The sequence below is a fragment of the Gymnodraco acuticeps genome, unplaced genomic scaffold, assembly GCF_902827175.1.
Source record: "Gymnodraco acuticeps unplaced genomic scaffold, fGymAcu1.1, whole genome shotgun sequence".
Taxonomy (NCBI): Eukaryota; Metazoa; Chordata; class Actinopteri; order Perciformes; family Bathydraconidae; genus Gymnodraco; species Gymnodraco acuticeps.
This window is the reverse complement of record NW_022990271.1, coordinates 8,170,577-8,186,879: the sequence shown is the minus strand read 5'-3', so window position 1 is coordinate 8,186,879 and position 16,303 is coordinate 8,170,577. Positions and strand designations below refer to the sequence as shown.

Genomic DNA, 16,303 nt, shown 5'->3' with positions numbered 1-16,303 from the left:
AAAAAATGAATGCCATTTTAGTTTGTTACTTTGTTCTGAAAGCTGAACCTGCTGCTCCTCACAGAGAGAAGAGTGAAGAGGCTGTGAATTACTTTACATTGTGGATAAGGGTGGATAGCCCCCATTGTTCTGTGTGTCAAAATGAAAGACAGCACACACACATATCAATCATCAAACCGTGGAGTCTTATTTCGTTACGTGTTGGTTTCTATCAACACGTAATGTTGTATCGATGTAGGCTATAGATGTACTACAGTAAAAGTATTCTCCGTTGGGACTTCCTGCAACAACACCACGCCGTTATCCTGATTCTGATTGTCCAGAAGACATTATCAAATATATTCTATTAAGAAGTCGATCACTACGTGACAAAAGTTTTCAAAACCGTTTCTAGTCTTCGGTATTCTTGTTTTTGGCGTGAGAATAGTTTGGGCAGCGTGAGAGCGTGAGATTGAGAGTGAAAGCGTGTGTTACACGCCAGATGCGTGAGAGTTGGCAACCCTGTCATGTGTCTGTTATTTTGTTACGTATGTAGCCGATTTGTATTGATTCCGTCCTTTTAATAGATGTTAGAATTTTTGCGCCTTTTTTCATCACTTTACGTTAGTGTGTTGCTCTTGTGCTCAGCAATAAAGTTGAATGAAAAAAAAGTGTTTTGAAGGAAGTGTGCGTCTGCGTCATTTCTGGAGAGACGCAAACTAGCAGAGCTAAACATCAAAGAACGATGGCGTCCACCACAGTGGATACCACGTAAATAAATAACGACCCAAACTGTACGGTCGTTGTATTTTCGTCTGTCGTTGCTTAGTAGGACTAGAGATAGAAAAAATAGTAACGTGTCGTTATGGCGACCGGGAGCGGCAGCAGCGTCGGCTTAGCGTCAAACCATGACGGTCAAGAGGCAGCATCAAACTCGGTTCAGTCTGGAGCCGCATCAGTGCCGTCCAACGCGCCTGTCTCCGGTGCTGCCCGGTCTGCCTCCCCGCCTGAGCTCGGCCTTCAGCGGGAGCCCATGTACAACTGGCAGGCGACGAAGAGCTCCCTGAAGGAGCGCTTCGCCTTCCTCTTCAACAACGAGCTGCTCAGCGACGTCAGGTTCATCGTGGGGAAAGGCAGGCAGGCCCAGAGGATACCGGCCCATAAATTCGTCCTGGCCGCCGGTAGCGCCGTTTTTGATGCCATGTTCAACGGGGGCATGGCCACAACCTCGGCGGAAATAGAGCTGCCCGATGTGGAACCAGCAGCCTTTCTCGCCTTGCTCAGGTAGGACAGCTGCTACTGGGCTGTGTAAAATATGCACCATGCACAGGGCACATTCAATACCACTTCGGTTACCAGGTACTTAAAAAGCATGCAGTTCATAGCATTTATTTGTTGTATGCGAAATTCTACCCTTCTCAGCTGTAAATAAAATATGTTCATCAAAAATACAAATACAAAGAGGAAAGGAAAATAAGGGAACATTTTTGATCCAATCTACCTAAAGCCAAAAAAGTGTAACATACATTTTTGAATGACACACATCCTCCCAATTATTTCTGACATAAATTATTTAACAGGAATACAGATGTGTTGATTATGTGAGAGGGACATTGAGAACATATTATCCTCAGTGTGAACCTGGACAGGAATGTTGGCTTGCATTTTAAGAGCTGACATTAATCTCATGACATATGGCTGCTACAAAGACTCTCTAAATGTGGTGTTCATTAAAGCTGAAGTTCATCAAGAAGAAACAACCTGGGTTTTCTGATAAACAATCTGATTCAACTTGGTAAACAAACACTTTATTCATAGACGTAAAGATGAAGCCCCTGATCAACGGATGGAGGAATCAATTCAATACAAATCAGCACAAAAATAATGAGTGGTTGACTTGTGAGATGTCTCTCAGAAGTGACTCACTAAAAATATGTTTTTATTTGGGACACACCTGGATTAGTGAGCTGTAATCTTACATTTTTATAATGAATATACGCAGCACAAGTTTATCCTCATATGCGTAGAAGATGGTCTGTTAAAGTACAAGCATTCACAGTGCCTTGAGCACATCGGACAACACCTACTGTTTCCCTTTTTGAAAATAAGGATTAAGGGACCAAACATTGGGAAAACCAACCAGTTTATTCTGAGGAGTTGAGTACAGGAGAACAAACTACTTATTTGCAGTGTAGTTGTGTTGTTGGTAGCTACGAAAAATAAATCACCACTGCAGTTTTTTTTATTTTGGATGTTTTTTGGGCTCAACCTGGGCTAAGCATGCATGACTAATTTCCAGCCCTACTTCCCTGTATTTCCAGTGAAGTACTCACACATGCTCTTTAGAGTTTAGTGCCCTTGACATTTTTGTGTGCCTTGTTTCAGATACAACACGTTTTAGACACTTTAGTAAGATATAAAAACAAATGTTTATACAAACTTGGACAGCTTTCTATTCTCTGTGCGGAGGACAGATTTAAAAACAAGTACTGAGGCTTAATTCCCCCATAGTGCTATTAATCTACAACTTAAAATGTGTTGCTCTATTAAGATTTGTTGGCCTGTGATGTCATTTATACTGAGAGAACATAACCCCATGAACACCTAACCTGACTCCACTAATTTCTTTGTTTCCTCTGTGCAGGTTCTTGTATTCTGACGAGGTCCACATTGGTCCGGAGACTGTGATGACGACCCTGTATACGGCTAAGAAGTACGCCGTCCCCGCCCTGGAGAGTCACTGTGTGGACTTCCTCACCAAGCACCTCCGAGCTGACAACGCCTTCATGCTGCTTGCTCAGGTAATCAACACGTCAATTGTATAGTACATATTTGACCCTAATCATTTCTGCCAATATAATGTGGTTTGCTTCCTTAAAGTCTCCAAATTACAAAATTCATATTTTTGTTAAAGTCTGTACAGATGTCAGATATAAAACAGACACGTTCAGATACTTTTTATGGTTGTCGCATGCTTAGAATGAGAATTTGATTTGTGATGCCTTGAAAGAAAAATGACATTTTATAGCGACATGTCTTTGTAAAAGATTTGTCCAGTGGATAATTCAAAGACCTCCACAGATCCACTTCCTACTAAAGAAATAGTTCCAATAGTACTATTTTTCTTTTTACATTTAATGGCCTATTTTTATAATTCAAGCACTTAAAATGAATTTACATTTTACCTTCATTCTATGAAAGTGATGGCAGAAACTGCTTTGTCAGACACCACTGAGAAAAAGTGAGAACATATTATCCTAGTATGTTATCATTTTAAAGCAGAGGGCAGGAATACAAGGTATAACGTTATAATGTTCCTGGGGCACAATATAATATAATGCAATTTAGCTGGAAACTGACAGCTGGCTTACAGTCGAGAATGAAGCCATTTTTCTTTCTGTTTGTGATCCGCTCCAGACCACCTTCCAGCCATTGATGGTTGAGTTTTTATGACATTAGCTGTTCTATTTTTGGATTATGCTGCCGTCTGTCTGGGTTCAGCATTCGGCTCTGATGCCTGCTACGCCTTCAGGCTGCATGCTCAGCTGCTTTCTGATAAAAAAAACACTCCCTTTTAGGTTTTTCAACCCAGGACCAGCGAGAACAGTCCTCCAAAAAACACCCAAAGCAACCCAGAGAAAAATAAGATGTATTCCCAGCTGTGAACTCTTAATTATCAGTTCTATTGCTGGGTAGCTAGTTTAAATCTAATTAATATTTAATGAAAAAAGAACAATATTTCTTCCAAACTACATAATTTATGAGATTTAAACGCAAAATGTTCTGAATAAGTGGATGTAAGATTAAAAATGCAAGATAGAGAAGCATTCTTAGTGTTTTATTATATGAACATTATTTAGCTTTTTCTCATGTAAATTCAATGACCAGTTTCATCTAAAACATACTAATGTGTCTTTCTTATGCATTTTGTTCCAGGCAAGGTTATTTGATGAGCCTCAACTTGCCAGTCTCTGCTTGGACACCATAGACAAAAGCACTGCGGATGCAATAAACGCAGAGAGCTTTACAGATATCGACCTCGGTATGTGACTCTTTTGACCCGATATTTCTTTTTCTAAAGCTTTCTTTGGATGTGAACTGATGACTATTCTGTGTCTTCCTATGTGTAGACACCTTATGTGCAGTGCTCCAAAGAGACACACTCAGCATCAGGGAGAACCGCTTGTTTGGGGCGGTAGTCCGGTGGGCCGAGGCCGAGTGTTACAGACAACAGCTTCCCCCGACCTCGGAGAACAAACAGAAGGTTCTGGGCAAAGCTGTCCCGCTCATACGCTTCCCGCTTATGACTGTTGAGGAGTTCGCTGCAGGTAAGCGCACCACTAACCCTAACCCTTTTAACACCATACTACCATTTCAACATATTCATCATGTCCATACTGCTCGAACCACAGAAACCAGCTTGATATTCTTTCTTGTGCAACAGGGCCTGCCCAGTCTGGAATATTGTTCGATCGGGAGGTGGTAAATCTGTTTTTACACTTTACAGTAAACCCCAAACCAAGGGTCGACTACATCGACAGGCCCCGCTGCTGCCTCAGGGGCGAGGAGTGCAGCATTAATAGATTCCAGCAGGTTGAGAGTCGATGGGGGTACAGTGGTACCAGCGACAGAATCAGGTGAGATGGCAACATCCGTGATCATTTTTATTAACCTAAAGAAATGATATTGAAGCTACATTTACATTTTATTTGGGTCTAATTTCCTCTCTCTGTCTTTCTCCTTCTGCAGATTCAATGTTAATAAAAGAATATCCATAGTGGGTTTTGGCCTGTATGGTTCAATACATGGACCCACTGACTATCAGGTCAACATACAGGTAACTTTTGGCATTAAGGCATATTAATGTTACAGGAATTATCACCAGTGCTTTTGTGAGGGGGGTGATTATTTTCAGTTTTAGGAAAGACTGGATTTCATTAAATTAGAATGGTATATTGGTATAGCAAAACAGTTTTGATACCAATTTCTTTTTTTGGATACCTTTTTTTGATGAAAATAAACTCAAAATTGCTTTTCATGCGAGTGCTGATGCTTTGCAGATAGTTTTCCAGCCTTATCTTGGGTTGAACATGCTTCCCTTCATCCTTTGTGATATGTTACTTTATGAATATATTTATGAATTACAATTTGATGATTAATACGGCATACTTGTGATCTATGGGCCTAAGACACTGACTGTGTAAGATCACAATATCCCTACGGACTTTTGTGGCATGTAATCCCTCCCACATCTCTCTAGGATAAGGCTTAAAATGTCCAAGAAACAAATCTCATGTTCACTTTTTATGATTATGCCACAATTTGAGCCAACTAAAGTTGGTATAATTTAGTACACACTTAAAAGCGCTATGGGAAAATAAATCAGCTTATACTTCCAGTTACCAAACTGAAAATACACGTCCTAACAGATACGTTTTATTAACTAAAGACATTATCCTGTCCTGCAGATCTTAGAGAGCGACAAGCGCATTACTTTGGGGCAGAACGACACGGGTTTCAACTGTGACGGCACGGCAAACACGTTCAGAGTGATGTTCAAAGAGCCTGTGGAAATCCTACCCAATGTCAGCTACACTGCATGTGCCACCTTAAAGGTCAGTCTGCTGTATTTAAAATACGTGTAATTGCATAAATTAACACCCGTTTCGACCCAAATAAGGATTAACCTATTACATATTTGTTTTTGATTCAACATCTTAGGGCCCGGACTCCCATTACGGCACAAAAGGGTTGAAAAAAGTGCAACGGGAAACAGCAACGGGGACCAAGACAACGTTTTTATTTTTTAGCTCACCGGGAAATAACAACGGTACATCAGTGGAGGACGGGCAGATACCAGAGATCATCTACTACACCTAGACTTAACACATTGCCACGCAGGTACATTGAAGCGGGAGACCTCAGACTGCTGGGAAGACTAGACTGCTGGAGATAAACGTAGTGCCTCAAGATCCCGTGGAATAAAGAATGTGTGTGTTTGAGTGTGTGTGTGTACATATGCTGAATCTGTCTATACAAAAGTGGTGTACGGACAACATCAAAAATGTGGAAGCAAGCAGAGATGTCTGGGAAAAAAAGCTTTTCGGGCATAAACTGTATCATCAGTTGTAAATGATCTTAATACTGATGTCTTGTCTGTTTTTATCATTAAGCTGCTGTGCAGGAGTTAATCCTGAACTAGTGAAACTAGAGACAGCTACCATTTGTTGGTCGGCACCATTCATTTTAATTTCTCAGTTTATGCGGATGCATTTACCAGAAGTATGATATTTGCATATTTTTTTATTGTGCACTGATCATTTATTCAGCAGGTATCTTCAAGTACTTTGTTTTTGCATTGTATTAAGGATCCAAGTGTGTTGTGTAACTGCGCCAGTGGTACATGCTGTAATTTATGACTTTGTTTGCTTAGCACTTCATTAAAATGTAAAACAAGGACACTCGCGAATTTTAATAGTGAAAAAAAGGTCTTTTTGGCAATAAAATGTGGTGAACCAAAGTAAGATTGTTTTCTTTGGATAAACTCCATACTGTATATTGCTGGTCTTGAACAAATATTTGTTGTATCTCTCTTTCTGTCACTAGAGGATGCTAGAGACTTCAAACAGCTACAAACTATACAGATAACCTGAGGGGTGGAAGGATGGAATACGTTGTTCCCATTATGTCGGTTAAATCTGAGCGGATCGGTGATCAAGGAGATACAAACAAAACTTCTGCTACAAACAATTACTCTCTTCAGGCGTTTAAATTATTTAAATGTAACAATATGAGCAGAGCCGGCCCGACCCATTAAGTGGCCACTAAGGGGCACCCTACCAAAAATAAATAAAATCTCAGTACACTGTTGCCGTGATAAGTATGTTTAATAAATGTAATGTTTTTTAGTGTTACCTGGGGCCTCATTTATAAAGGGATATACGCTCAAAAGATGGCGTACGCCAGTTTCTACGCAATCTTTGCGATTTATAAAATACTAACTTGACGGGAAAATGTGCGGTCCTCCACGCAAACTCTAATCCATGCGTACGCACTAAGCACAAAAACGGGAGAGATGAGAAACTGCGACACCGTTGGCAGAAGGAAGAATGGAGAGAAATATGTGGAAATAATACCATAAATCAAATGTTACCTCTCATTTATCATATATGAAGATCACTAGGCCACCAGGGTGGGTGGAGGGGGTCAGGAGGACGGGACTGAGCTGACCGCCCAGAGGCACAGCAGAGGACCAGGAAGGGATCTCGGGCGGACGGCCCGGGGGCAAGGCAGAGTCTAAGGTGGGGGACTCGGGCGGCCGAGCATGGAGGGCGAAGGCAGCGGCAGGAAGAGTCTGGGGGCCGGGCTCGCGGGCGAAGACCACGGCTCACAGAGGGCCGGGATCGAGGGCGAAGACCGCGGCTCTCAGGGGGCCGGGCTCGAGGGCGAAGACCATGGCTCACAGAGGGTCGGGATCGAGGGCGAAGACCGCGGCTCTCAGGGGGCCGGGCTCGAGGGCGAAGACCAGAGACCCGGTGTCGGCCGGACAGGAACCGGAGCTGGTGGGACAGGCCTCGGCAGGATCCCCCACGGAAGAGGACCAGGACACGGGATTGGCAGGACCCCCGGCGAGACAGAGGATGGCGGGGCCTCCAACGGAACAGGACAAAGGGTTGGCAGGACCCCCGGCCGGAGAGTAGTCGGCGGGGCCTCCAACGGCACAGGACAAAGGGTTGGCAGGACCCCCGGCAGGAGAGTAGTCGGCGGGACCTCCAACGGGACAGACATACGATTGGTAGGACCCCCGGCAGGAGAGTAGTCGGCGGGGCCTCCAACGGCACAGGACAAAGGGTTGGCAGGACCCCCGGCAGGAGAGTAGACGGCGGGACCTCCAACGGGACAGACATACGATTGGTAGGACCCCCGGCAGAGGAGTAGTCGACGGGGCCTCCAACGGGACAGGACATGGAGTTGGCAGGACCCCCAGCGGAACCTCCAACGGACCAGGACATTGGGTAGGGACTTGAGACGTGACTCGAGAGGAGACTCGAGAGGAGACTCGAGAGGGGAACCAAGGGGGAACTCGAGAGGGGACTAGAGGAGAGACTAGAGGAGGGAACTCGAGAGGGGACTCGTGAGGGGAACTAGAGAGGGGACTAAAGGAGGGACTAGAGGAGGGAACTGGAGAGGGGACTCGAGAAGGGACCTGAGAGGGAACTGGAGAGGAGACTCGAGAAGGGACTCGAGAGTGGACTGGAGAGGGGACTGGAGAGGAGACTGGAGAGGGGACCCGAGAGGGGACTGGAGAGGGGACTGGAGAGGGAACTTGTGTCGGTCGGTACGCCGACAGGACACGGGGAGCTGGCGTCATCTGGGGAGCCAGTAGGAGACGAGGTGCTGGAGTCGGCCGGTACACCGACAAGACTCGGGGAGCTGGCGTCGGCTGGGGAGCCAGCAGGAGACGAGGTGCTGGAGTCGGCCGGTACGCCGACAAGACTCGGGGAGCTGGTGTTGGCTGGAGAGCCAACAGGAGACGAGGTGCTGGAGTCGGCCGGTACGCCGACAAGACTCGGGGAGCTGGCGTCGGTTGGGGAGCCAGCAGGAGACGAGGTGCTGGAGTCGGGACCATGACTGCTGGAGCCGGTACTTGAGCCGGAACCATGGCTGGAACTTGGGCCGGAACCATGGCTGCTGGGCCCGGTACTTGAGCCAGAATCATGGCTGGAACTGGGGCCGGAACCATGGCTGTATGGGCCAGCTTTGGTGCAGGGACCACGGTTGTAAGATCCAGTTCTGGAGCCGGAAACATGGCTGTAAGGTCCGGAGCTGAAGCCTGGATCATGGCTGTGTGGGCCTGTTTTGGAGCCGGAAACATGGCTGCTGGGGCCGGCACTGGAGCCGGAACCATGGCTGCTGGGCAAGGAACCGGAACACGGATCCATGGCTGTGTGGGGTGGTACTGGAGCACGGTACCATGGCTATGTGGGATGGTACTGGAGCGCGGAACCATGGCTGCTGGGTCCGGCACTGGAGCCGGAACCATGGCTGTTGGGGCCTGTACTGGAGCCGGAACCATGGCTGCTGGGGCTCAGGCTGCTAGCCTGGCCTTGCGACGACTCCTCTTAGCAGCCTCCTGAATACTCCGTGGACCTCCATAAGCCTGACGAGTTCCGGAATACGACTCCTGGACAGGAGCAGGAACTGGGGCAGAAGCACGGGTTGACTTCAGGCGGAACCCACCAAGGCGTATGGTGACAGGTTGGGAATTGGGAGACAGGGAGCTAGCATGCCTGGAATCACATGCTTGAAGGAAGTTCAAAATCCAGTCAGGTAAAAACTCAACAAAACATGGTTTCTCTGCTGCCAACCGGAGCGCCTCTACCAGAGCGGCCCTCTTCTGCCGAACACTGGACGCTCCCTTCCACCAATCAAAGCAGCAAGCCAGATAGAAGGTTAAATGCTGTAATTCAACCTCCCATGGATCATCTGCTGGGTCCATTTTGTGGACAGAACACTCACCGACGAACTAGTCATGACAAAAGACAAACCGACAAAGACAGACAGAAAAACCAGAACTTAAATACACACAAGACTAATCACAGAAACAAGACACAGGTGAGGAGGGAGGAGAAAACACAGGGACACCAGGTGAACACAATCGGGTAAATTAGACACACCAGGGAAACTAACGAGCGGGAACCACAGACAGATTTAAACAAGACACAACGCAGACAGAAACAGGCAAGACAGGAAGTGAAGACCTTTCAACATAAAACATGAAACAAGACAAGACAAAACACCATAAAGACAGATCGTGACACTAGGTTGTAGATACGAGCATGGTTTTATATACTATCATGTTTAATCGTGTTTTATGCCGTTTGCCAAGACTTGATACGTCGCTCGTAAAACACAGGAGGTATGGAAGCTAAGAACACCATATGTGGTAAATTGTACAGCTAATATAACACAACACAGTAGTTGTATTTCCTTTAACTGGTGGATATAGGGTTGCTGCGGGGGGGTTGAGATGCACAGGCTGCAGTGGAGACGCTGCGCAGAGCTGATCGACAGCTGGAACACAAACCACCAAATACAAAAACATAATTCAGATCCAGTCGTCATGACTCCACTCCGGAGGGATTCCCCGTTCACTTCTTACAGTTTCTCATCAAGGGGGTGTCTCCTGTCCCCGGTACAAACACACTGCCTGAGGAAGGCTATGGCCCTTTCTCATTTCTCTAACTCCCCTCTTCGACTCCCCTCCTCGACTCCTATCCTCGACTTCTATCCTCGAGACTTAGTCCCACCCACAGGAGATGCGAACGGAGGAGTCGAGGAGGGGAACCGAGGAGAGAGGAGGGGAAGCAGCAGGCGGTTAGAGAAATGAGAACTCCTCTCCTCTGAGCGGTCATTTTAAAGAGACGTCCATTAATGATGACAGGAGGCACAGCAGCCCTCTGTCTGAGAGACAGATGTGTTCATGACGACTTATATATTTACTTTTAATTCATTCACCGTGCGGTATAATGAGACAATAACAGGCTACAGATGCGGACACACACACACACACACACACACACACACACACACACACACACACACACACACACACACACACACACACATATATATAAATATATACCATTTCAGAATCAAACAGAGCACTCTCATAACACTATCAGAGACTGGATATATCCCCCCCCCCCCCCCTTTCTGGTCGCTACAATGAGGGAAATAAATTACGGGCCAAAAGTTTTATTTACAAGTATTAAAAGTAAGCAGAGGACACCAAACCAACTGAGACCTGTCTGTCCGCTGCATCTACGCACTGTACAACACACACACCTACACACTGTACCACACACACACACCAACACACTGTACCACACACACCTACAGCTCCTAAAGCATATTATCAGGCTACAGCCGTTGTGTATTTTATTATGTGAAGCACTAAATGATTTTAGAAAAATATCGACTCTTTGTTTGTAGTTATCTACTAAACTACAGCAAATAAAGAGAGTAGGCCTGTTATACTGAGTGATAGCAGAGCAGTGTGTATAATATATATATTATACACACTGCTCTGCTTTCTGCACGGACCTCACAGCTGTTCTCTCTGGAAACATCGCGTTGCGATGAGAGCAGTTAATACAATAATATCCAGGGGATGCATGCAGAACTGTGATTGGCTGAAATAAGTCCGGCCGTGCGTCACGACGCTTTGAAACATCTCTGTTCCCGGAAATGCATCCACGAAGGAGCCGTGGAGGACCCATCAGTGTATCCTCGGTTATAGCTCCTCCAGAGAGCCTCCTCGACACTCGATCCTGCATTGAGAGAAATTAGATGTCCTTCAACATGGCGCGCTAAAATTCATTTCCGGGTCACTACCGGAGGACCGAGTAGTCGAGGAGGGGGATTTGATTAAATGAGAAAGGGCCCAAGTGTATTGTTTTTGTCATTAACCTTTTTCGGGCCATTTATTTATTTATTTTGGTGACGATCCGACCTCCATGCTGCTACTCTGGTTCAAACTGCATCCACCAAACAATATGATTTATCTCGACCTCCCCAAAATAACCAAAATGTGACACGGTGTGAGATGTCTTTTTTAGCTGTTCTGTCGTCATTTCCTGCGATCTTCTTCATAAAGTCAGTCAAAATGAATGAATGAATGGGCGTTTCTTTGACTATTTATAGGCAAATATGGGCGTTACGTGAAGCCCGCAAAAGCTGCACCGCATTTCGAGTCGGGTGTGATTTATAAAGGGAAACCGGCTGTATTATGTGAAGCACTAAATGATTTTAGAAAAATATCGACTCTTTGTTTGTAGTTATCTACTAAACTACAGCAAATAAAGAGAGTAGGCCTGTTATACTGAGTGATAGCAGAGCAGTGTGTATAATATATATATTATACACACTGCTCTGCTTTCTGCACGGACCTCACAGCTGTTCTCTCTGGAAAGAAGAAAATGTATGCAATTTAAAGTGGACCTATCATGCTATATTTGAATAATATATTGTAGGGCCATACCTATATAAAACATGTCTGTGAAGTTTTTTTTTCAAAATACCAAACAGATCATGCATTTTGGCCATGCCTCATTTCGCTCTATTCGCTCTATTCCAGCCCTGTCTTCACAAGGGCTGATTCTGTGGCAAATGAGCTGCAGCTCCCCCCTGCAAAGGAGGGGGGTGAGGCACGAGCGTCATGTTACCATGCTGTTACCATGCTGTTACCATGCTGTTACCATGCTGTTACCATGCTGTTATGCCACGCAACCTCTCATTCCCCTGATAGGTGGAGAGTTGCCCATAGGCGGAGCACCTCGTTTCTGACGTCAGAACAATTTCAAATCTGTATCAGTCTGTATCAGATCTGTTGCAGCCCCGTTTTTAGAGATTTGGGTATGGAGGAAAAGAGAGAGGGTTGTGTTTTCTGACACTTGGTGAGTTCCCTGACACACCGGGGACACATATTCATGTATAAAAGACGTACAAAAGTGCATTTTGCATGATAGGTCCCCTTTCATTATTTTAACCTGCTTTATTTGGGGGTGGACCTCACATACAGGGGGGTCCGGGGGTATGCACCCCCGGGAAGATTTTTTAAATGTTGAAGTTAAAAGCATCAATCTGGTGCACTTTGAGACCAAAATGAATTAATGTATACAGCTCTCAACACTCATATGAAAGAAAGCTGTATACTTTTCAATAATCCCAAAATCTTTAGAGTATAATCACAACCGCATATTTTACTAATCACTCCCCTTTTAAACTGTTTTATTTTTTTACTGTCTTATAGTACACATTGGAAGGATTTCTTACTTTATTTTTGTGCAACTATATTAAATAGATAAAGGTGTGCTCTCTCTCTCTCTCTCTCTCTCCTCTCTCTCTCTCTCTCTCTCTCTCTCTCTCTCTCTCTCTCTCTCTCTCTCTCTCTCTCTCTCTCTCTCTCTCTCTCTCTCTCTCTCTCTCTCGAAAATGGCCCGGTAGACAGAGAGCTTTGCCTTCTGGCTCAGCTCCCTTTTCGTCACAACGGTGCGGTAAAGCGACTGCAGTACCGCTCCCGCTGCTCCGATTCTCCGGCCCATCTCACGCTCCATTGTTCCCTCACTCGAGAACAAGACCCGAGATACTTGAACTCCTTCACTTGGGGTAAGGACTCATTCCCTACTTGAAGTGGACAGTCCATCGGTTTCCTGCTGAGAACCATGGCCTCAGAATTGGAGGTGCTGATCCTCATCCCAGCCGCTTCACACTCGGTTGCGAACCGATCCAGTGAGTGCTGAAGGTCGCAGACCGATGAAGCCACCTATTCCGTCAGCCAATAAATCATTTAATCATAAACTTTTTTTATTTATTTTTCATTTTCAGGGGGGCCACAGGGGGGTCCAAAGTCAGTGTTAGGGGCACTGGCCCCTCCTGCACCCCCCCCCCCCCCCTAGAACCGGCCCTGGCTATACAAAAGAGAAAAATAGTGGATAAAACCCGTTTCGTTCATGTAAACAGCAGTCTCTCCTGATTGAAATACAGAAAGTAGGTAAAAGTTCAGCTGCACCCAAGCTAAGAGTGGGGGTCTGTAACTGGTCACAATATGAGAAGATGATTCATGGGATTGGGAATAAGAAAAATCTATTCCTTTCTTTGTGACATATTTAATCATTCAGCAGTTTAGAGGCTAAGAGAACGTTTGAAATGTGTAATTAACTTTTTTTGTAAAAAGTATAGTATTTTAGTTGTATTTTAGTACACTACTTCAGTGAATGTACTGAGAGACTTTGTGTGAAGGTGTTGCAGGTAAAAATATCCAGTAGTGAAATAAGTATTTCAATATTTGACCTACTGTAATTGAAAGTCAATTGAAGGTTTTAAGCGTCTAAGAATCCAAAAGGGCAACAAAGTAGAATGTCTCCCAATTTGAAACTATCATTATTATTATATAAATTAAAAACTTGATGTCATTAAAGCCTTGTGCAAATCTCATTAATGCCATTATTATTTATCGCATGTGCTTTCAACCTTTTCAGCCAGGAAAAAATAAATAAAGCAGTGCTGTCTGCTGAAAGATGGTCTACAGCAATGAGATGAAGGGCTCTTAAATTTCATAATCTGTTCATTCATATCTCAGAGGCGGCGGAAACAAGGCCACTTTAGACATCTGTGAGTGGGATTTGACGAGGAGAGTGATCCATGGAGGCTGTCAGGTGAGTCACCGCGACCTGAGAGCTTCTCCCCGCTGACTGCCTACTTAGCAGCCTACTGACAGCCTTTATATCAGGAGAAGAAAATCAGTTTGAGGCAGGTTTTCACCACCCATCAGACATAAAGCGCTCCAAAAACTAGGAGGACAAAATAGATAGCAGCACTGACAATCTGCTCACATCTGTGTTGTGTAAACAATTATTTCATGGTCTGAGGGGACAAAAACACACAAGCAGAGGTCCTTGTAATGTATTCAGAGGGAAGGTCCCAATGATACTGAGCATTAAAGACTCAAATGAGAAGCTTATGAGGAATAACTTGAGCATTTTCTTACAGCTATTAGATTAGAAATACGTGACAGTGCAGTGATTTGTGAATGTGTGTGTGCCTGTGTGCAGGGGCGCCGCCAGGGATTTTGGGCCCCATGAAAATATATGACATTGGGCCCCACCACCAGGCAGGCACAGGCCACGCTAACCAAGCACAATTGCTGTAACCACACCTCCAGAACCCAACCGACTCATTTATGCTTTAAATAACCTGTACAGGCTTGCATCTATCTTGTAGTCCAATGCTAATGCAGACGTGCAACATTCTGCTGCAGTATAATTCACTCTTTGATATAACACTAACATTCCTGACAATAGATCTCAATATTCATCTTTTATGGTGTACATGCCTTTTAAATATACATGACCTCTTAAATTAAAATAAAGTGAACATTAACACCAATATTATCATTTATAAAATGCTATAAGAAAAAGAATAACATAAGCAGCAGATTTTTTTTATTAAATATACATACCAACTACAAAATAAGCGGGTATTAAAGTGTAAATGGAAAACAAAACGGAAATGGAAATGAAAAGGCCTGATGGTGGTGCTAAATCAGAGCCTATTACCTGTTCTCAGTCTTTTTCTCATCATGCATCTTGTGTGTAGTGATCCAATATCGTTACCATAGCCTTGCCCTTTAACAGTTATTACGAGCCCTTGCTCAGCCTTACTCAACAAGAGCCCAGCGCCTAGACTTCTTACAGGCAAAGTCACTGATCAAGTCCTTGAAGTCCAGATTTCTAGGGACTAAGCTTAGCTAACAGACTCATTTCCACCACTCATGGACCACACCCACCTTTTCTTTGAAAAACTTGGTGACATACTGTTGCCCTTTAGTCCCTCTCTCTTGTCTTTCTCTCCTTTCTTTTCTTTTTTGAAAGCCTGACTTTGTGAGTCGTTGAGACATCGTACACACGTAAGTACTAACATCCCTGCTCCTCACATGCTCTCACTCCCTGCTAGAAAGAGCGGTGCTGCACAGAGTTTGGAGGCAGGACCAAACCATTACATGTAAATAGAAGGGGGGTGTACAGAGGCTTTGGATAATTAACTTTTCGAAGAAAAAAAGTGAAATGCATCGTAAGTTTAGTGAGTACATTATCAATATAACGTTCTATTAATGTTAATTATTGATGATTGATGAAAGGTTACTTAAACATTTTTTCTTAATGTTCTAAACATTTTTGGGGCCCCTGTCAGTCACGGGCCCTTAGAATCGTCCTAACTTTTCACCCCCTTATGGCGCCCCTGCCTGTGTGCATGTGTGTGTGTGTGTGTGTGTGTGTGTGTGTGTGTGTGTGTGTGTGTGTGTGTGTGTGTGTGTGTGTGTGTGTGTGTGTGTGTGTGTGTGTGTGTGTGTGTGTGTGTGTGTGTGTGTGTGTGTGTGTGTGTGTGTGTGTGTGTGTGTGTGTGTGTGTGTGTGTGTGTGTGTGTGTGGGTAGATAGCAGCATAGAATAGGCTTTCTCTCGAGCCTTCTGCTTGAACACTGACAGCAGGGGAGAGGATTTTTGGCTGTTTTTTGACAACCCATGATACATGACTGTACACGACTGACTAGGTACAGAGTCAGACTTACATCGCCACAAGCAATCAGAGAAAGGCTGTTTTCAACCATTACGTATCCGTAGCACAACTCAAAACTGGTGAACATCATATTCAAAGTGGCCTTGAAGAGAAAGTTTCTCAGTCATTTGTGGCCTGATTTATATAGAGGGCCTAAAACTTAATTTATAAACTTTGGGTTTATATTTTATCATGCTGTGTTTTGTA

General features: G+C 44.7%; 1 protein-coding gene across 2 annotated transcripts; it reads left to right on the top strand.

Moving 5' to 3' along the window:
* The first annotated feature begins 647 nt into the window (after positions 1 to 647).
* LOC117549225 (BTB/POZ domain-containing protein 1-like) lies at positions 648 to 6,499 on the top strand. Of its 2 annotated transcripts, none has more exons than XM_034220929.1 (8): positions 648 to 1,263; positions 2,624 to 2,780; positions 3,916 to 4,021; positions 4,110 to 4,307; positions 4,487 to 4,616; positions 4,729 to 4,816; positions 5,448 to 5,594; positions 5,701 to 6,499. In XM_034220929.1, exons 1-8 carry the CDS (start codon positions 845 to 847, stop codon positions 5,857 to 5,859), a joined length of 1,404 nt encoding a protein of 467 aa, XP_034076820.1. In that variant the 5' UTR covers positions 648 to 844; the 3' UTR covers positions 5,860 to 6,499. The 2 variants fall into 2 exon arrangements, with proteins under 2 accessions (XP_034076820.1, XP_034076819.1); XM_034220928.1 differs by having other exon boundaries at positions 4,424 to 4,616.
* The last annotated feature ends 9,804 nt before the right edge of the window (positions 6,500 to 16,303 follow it).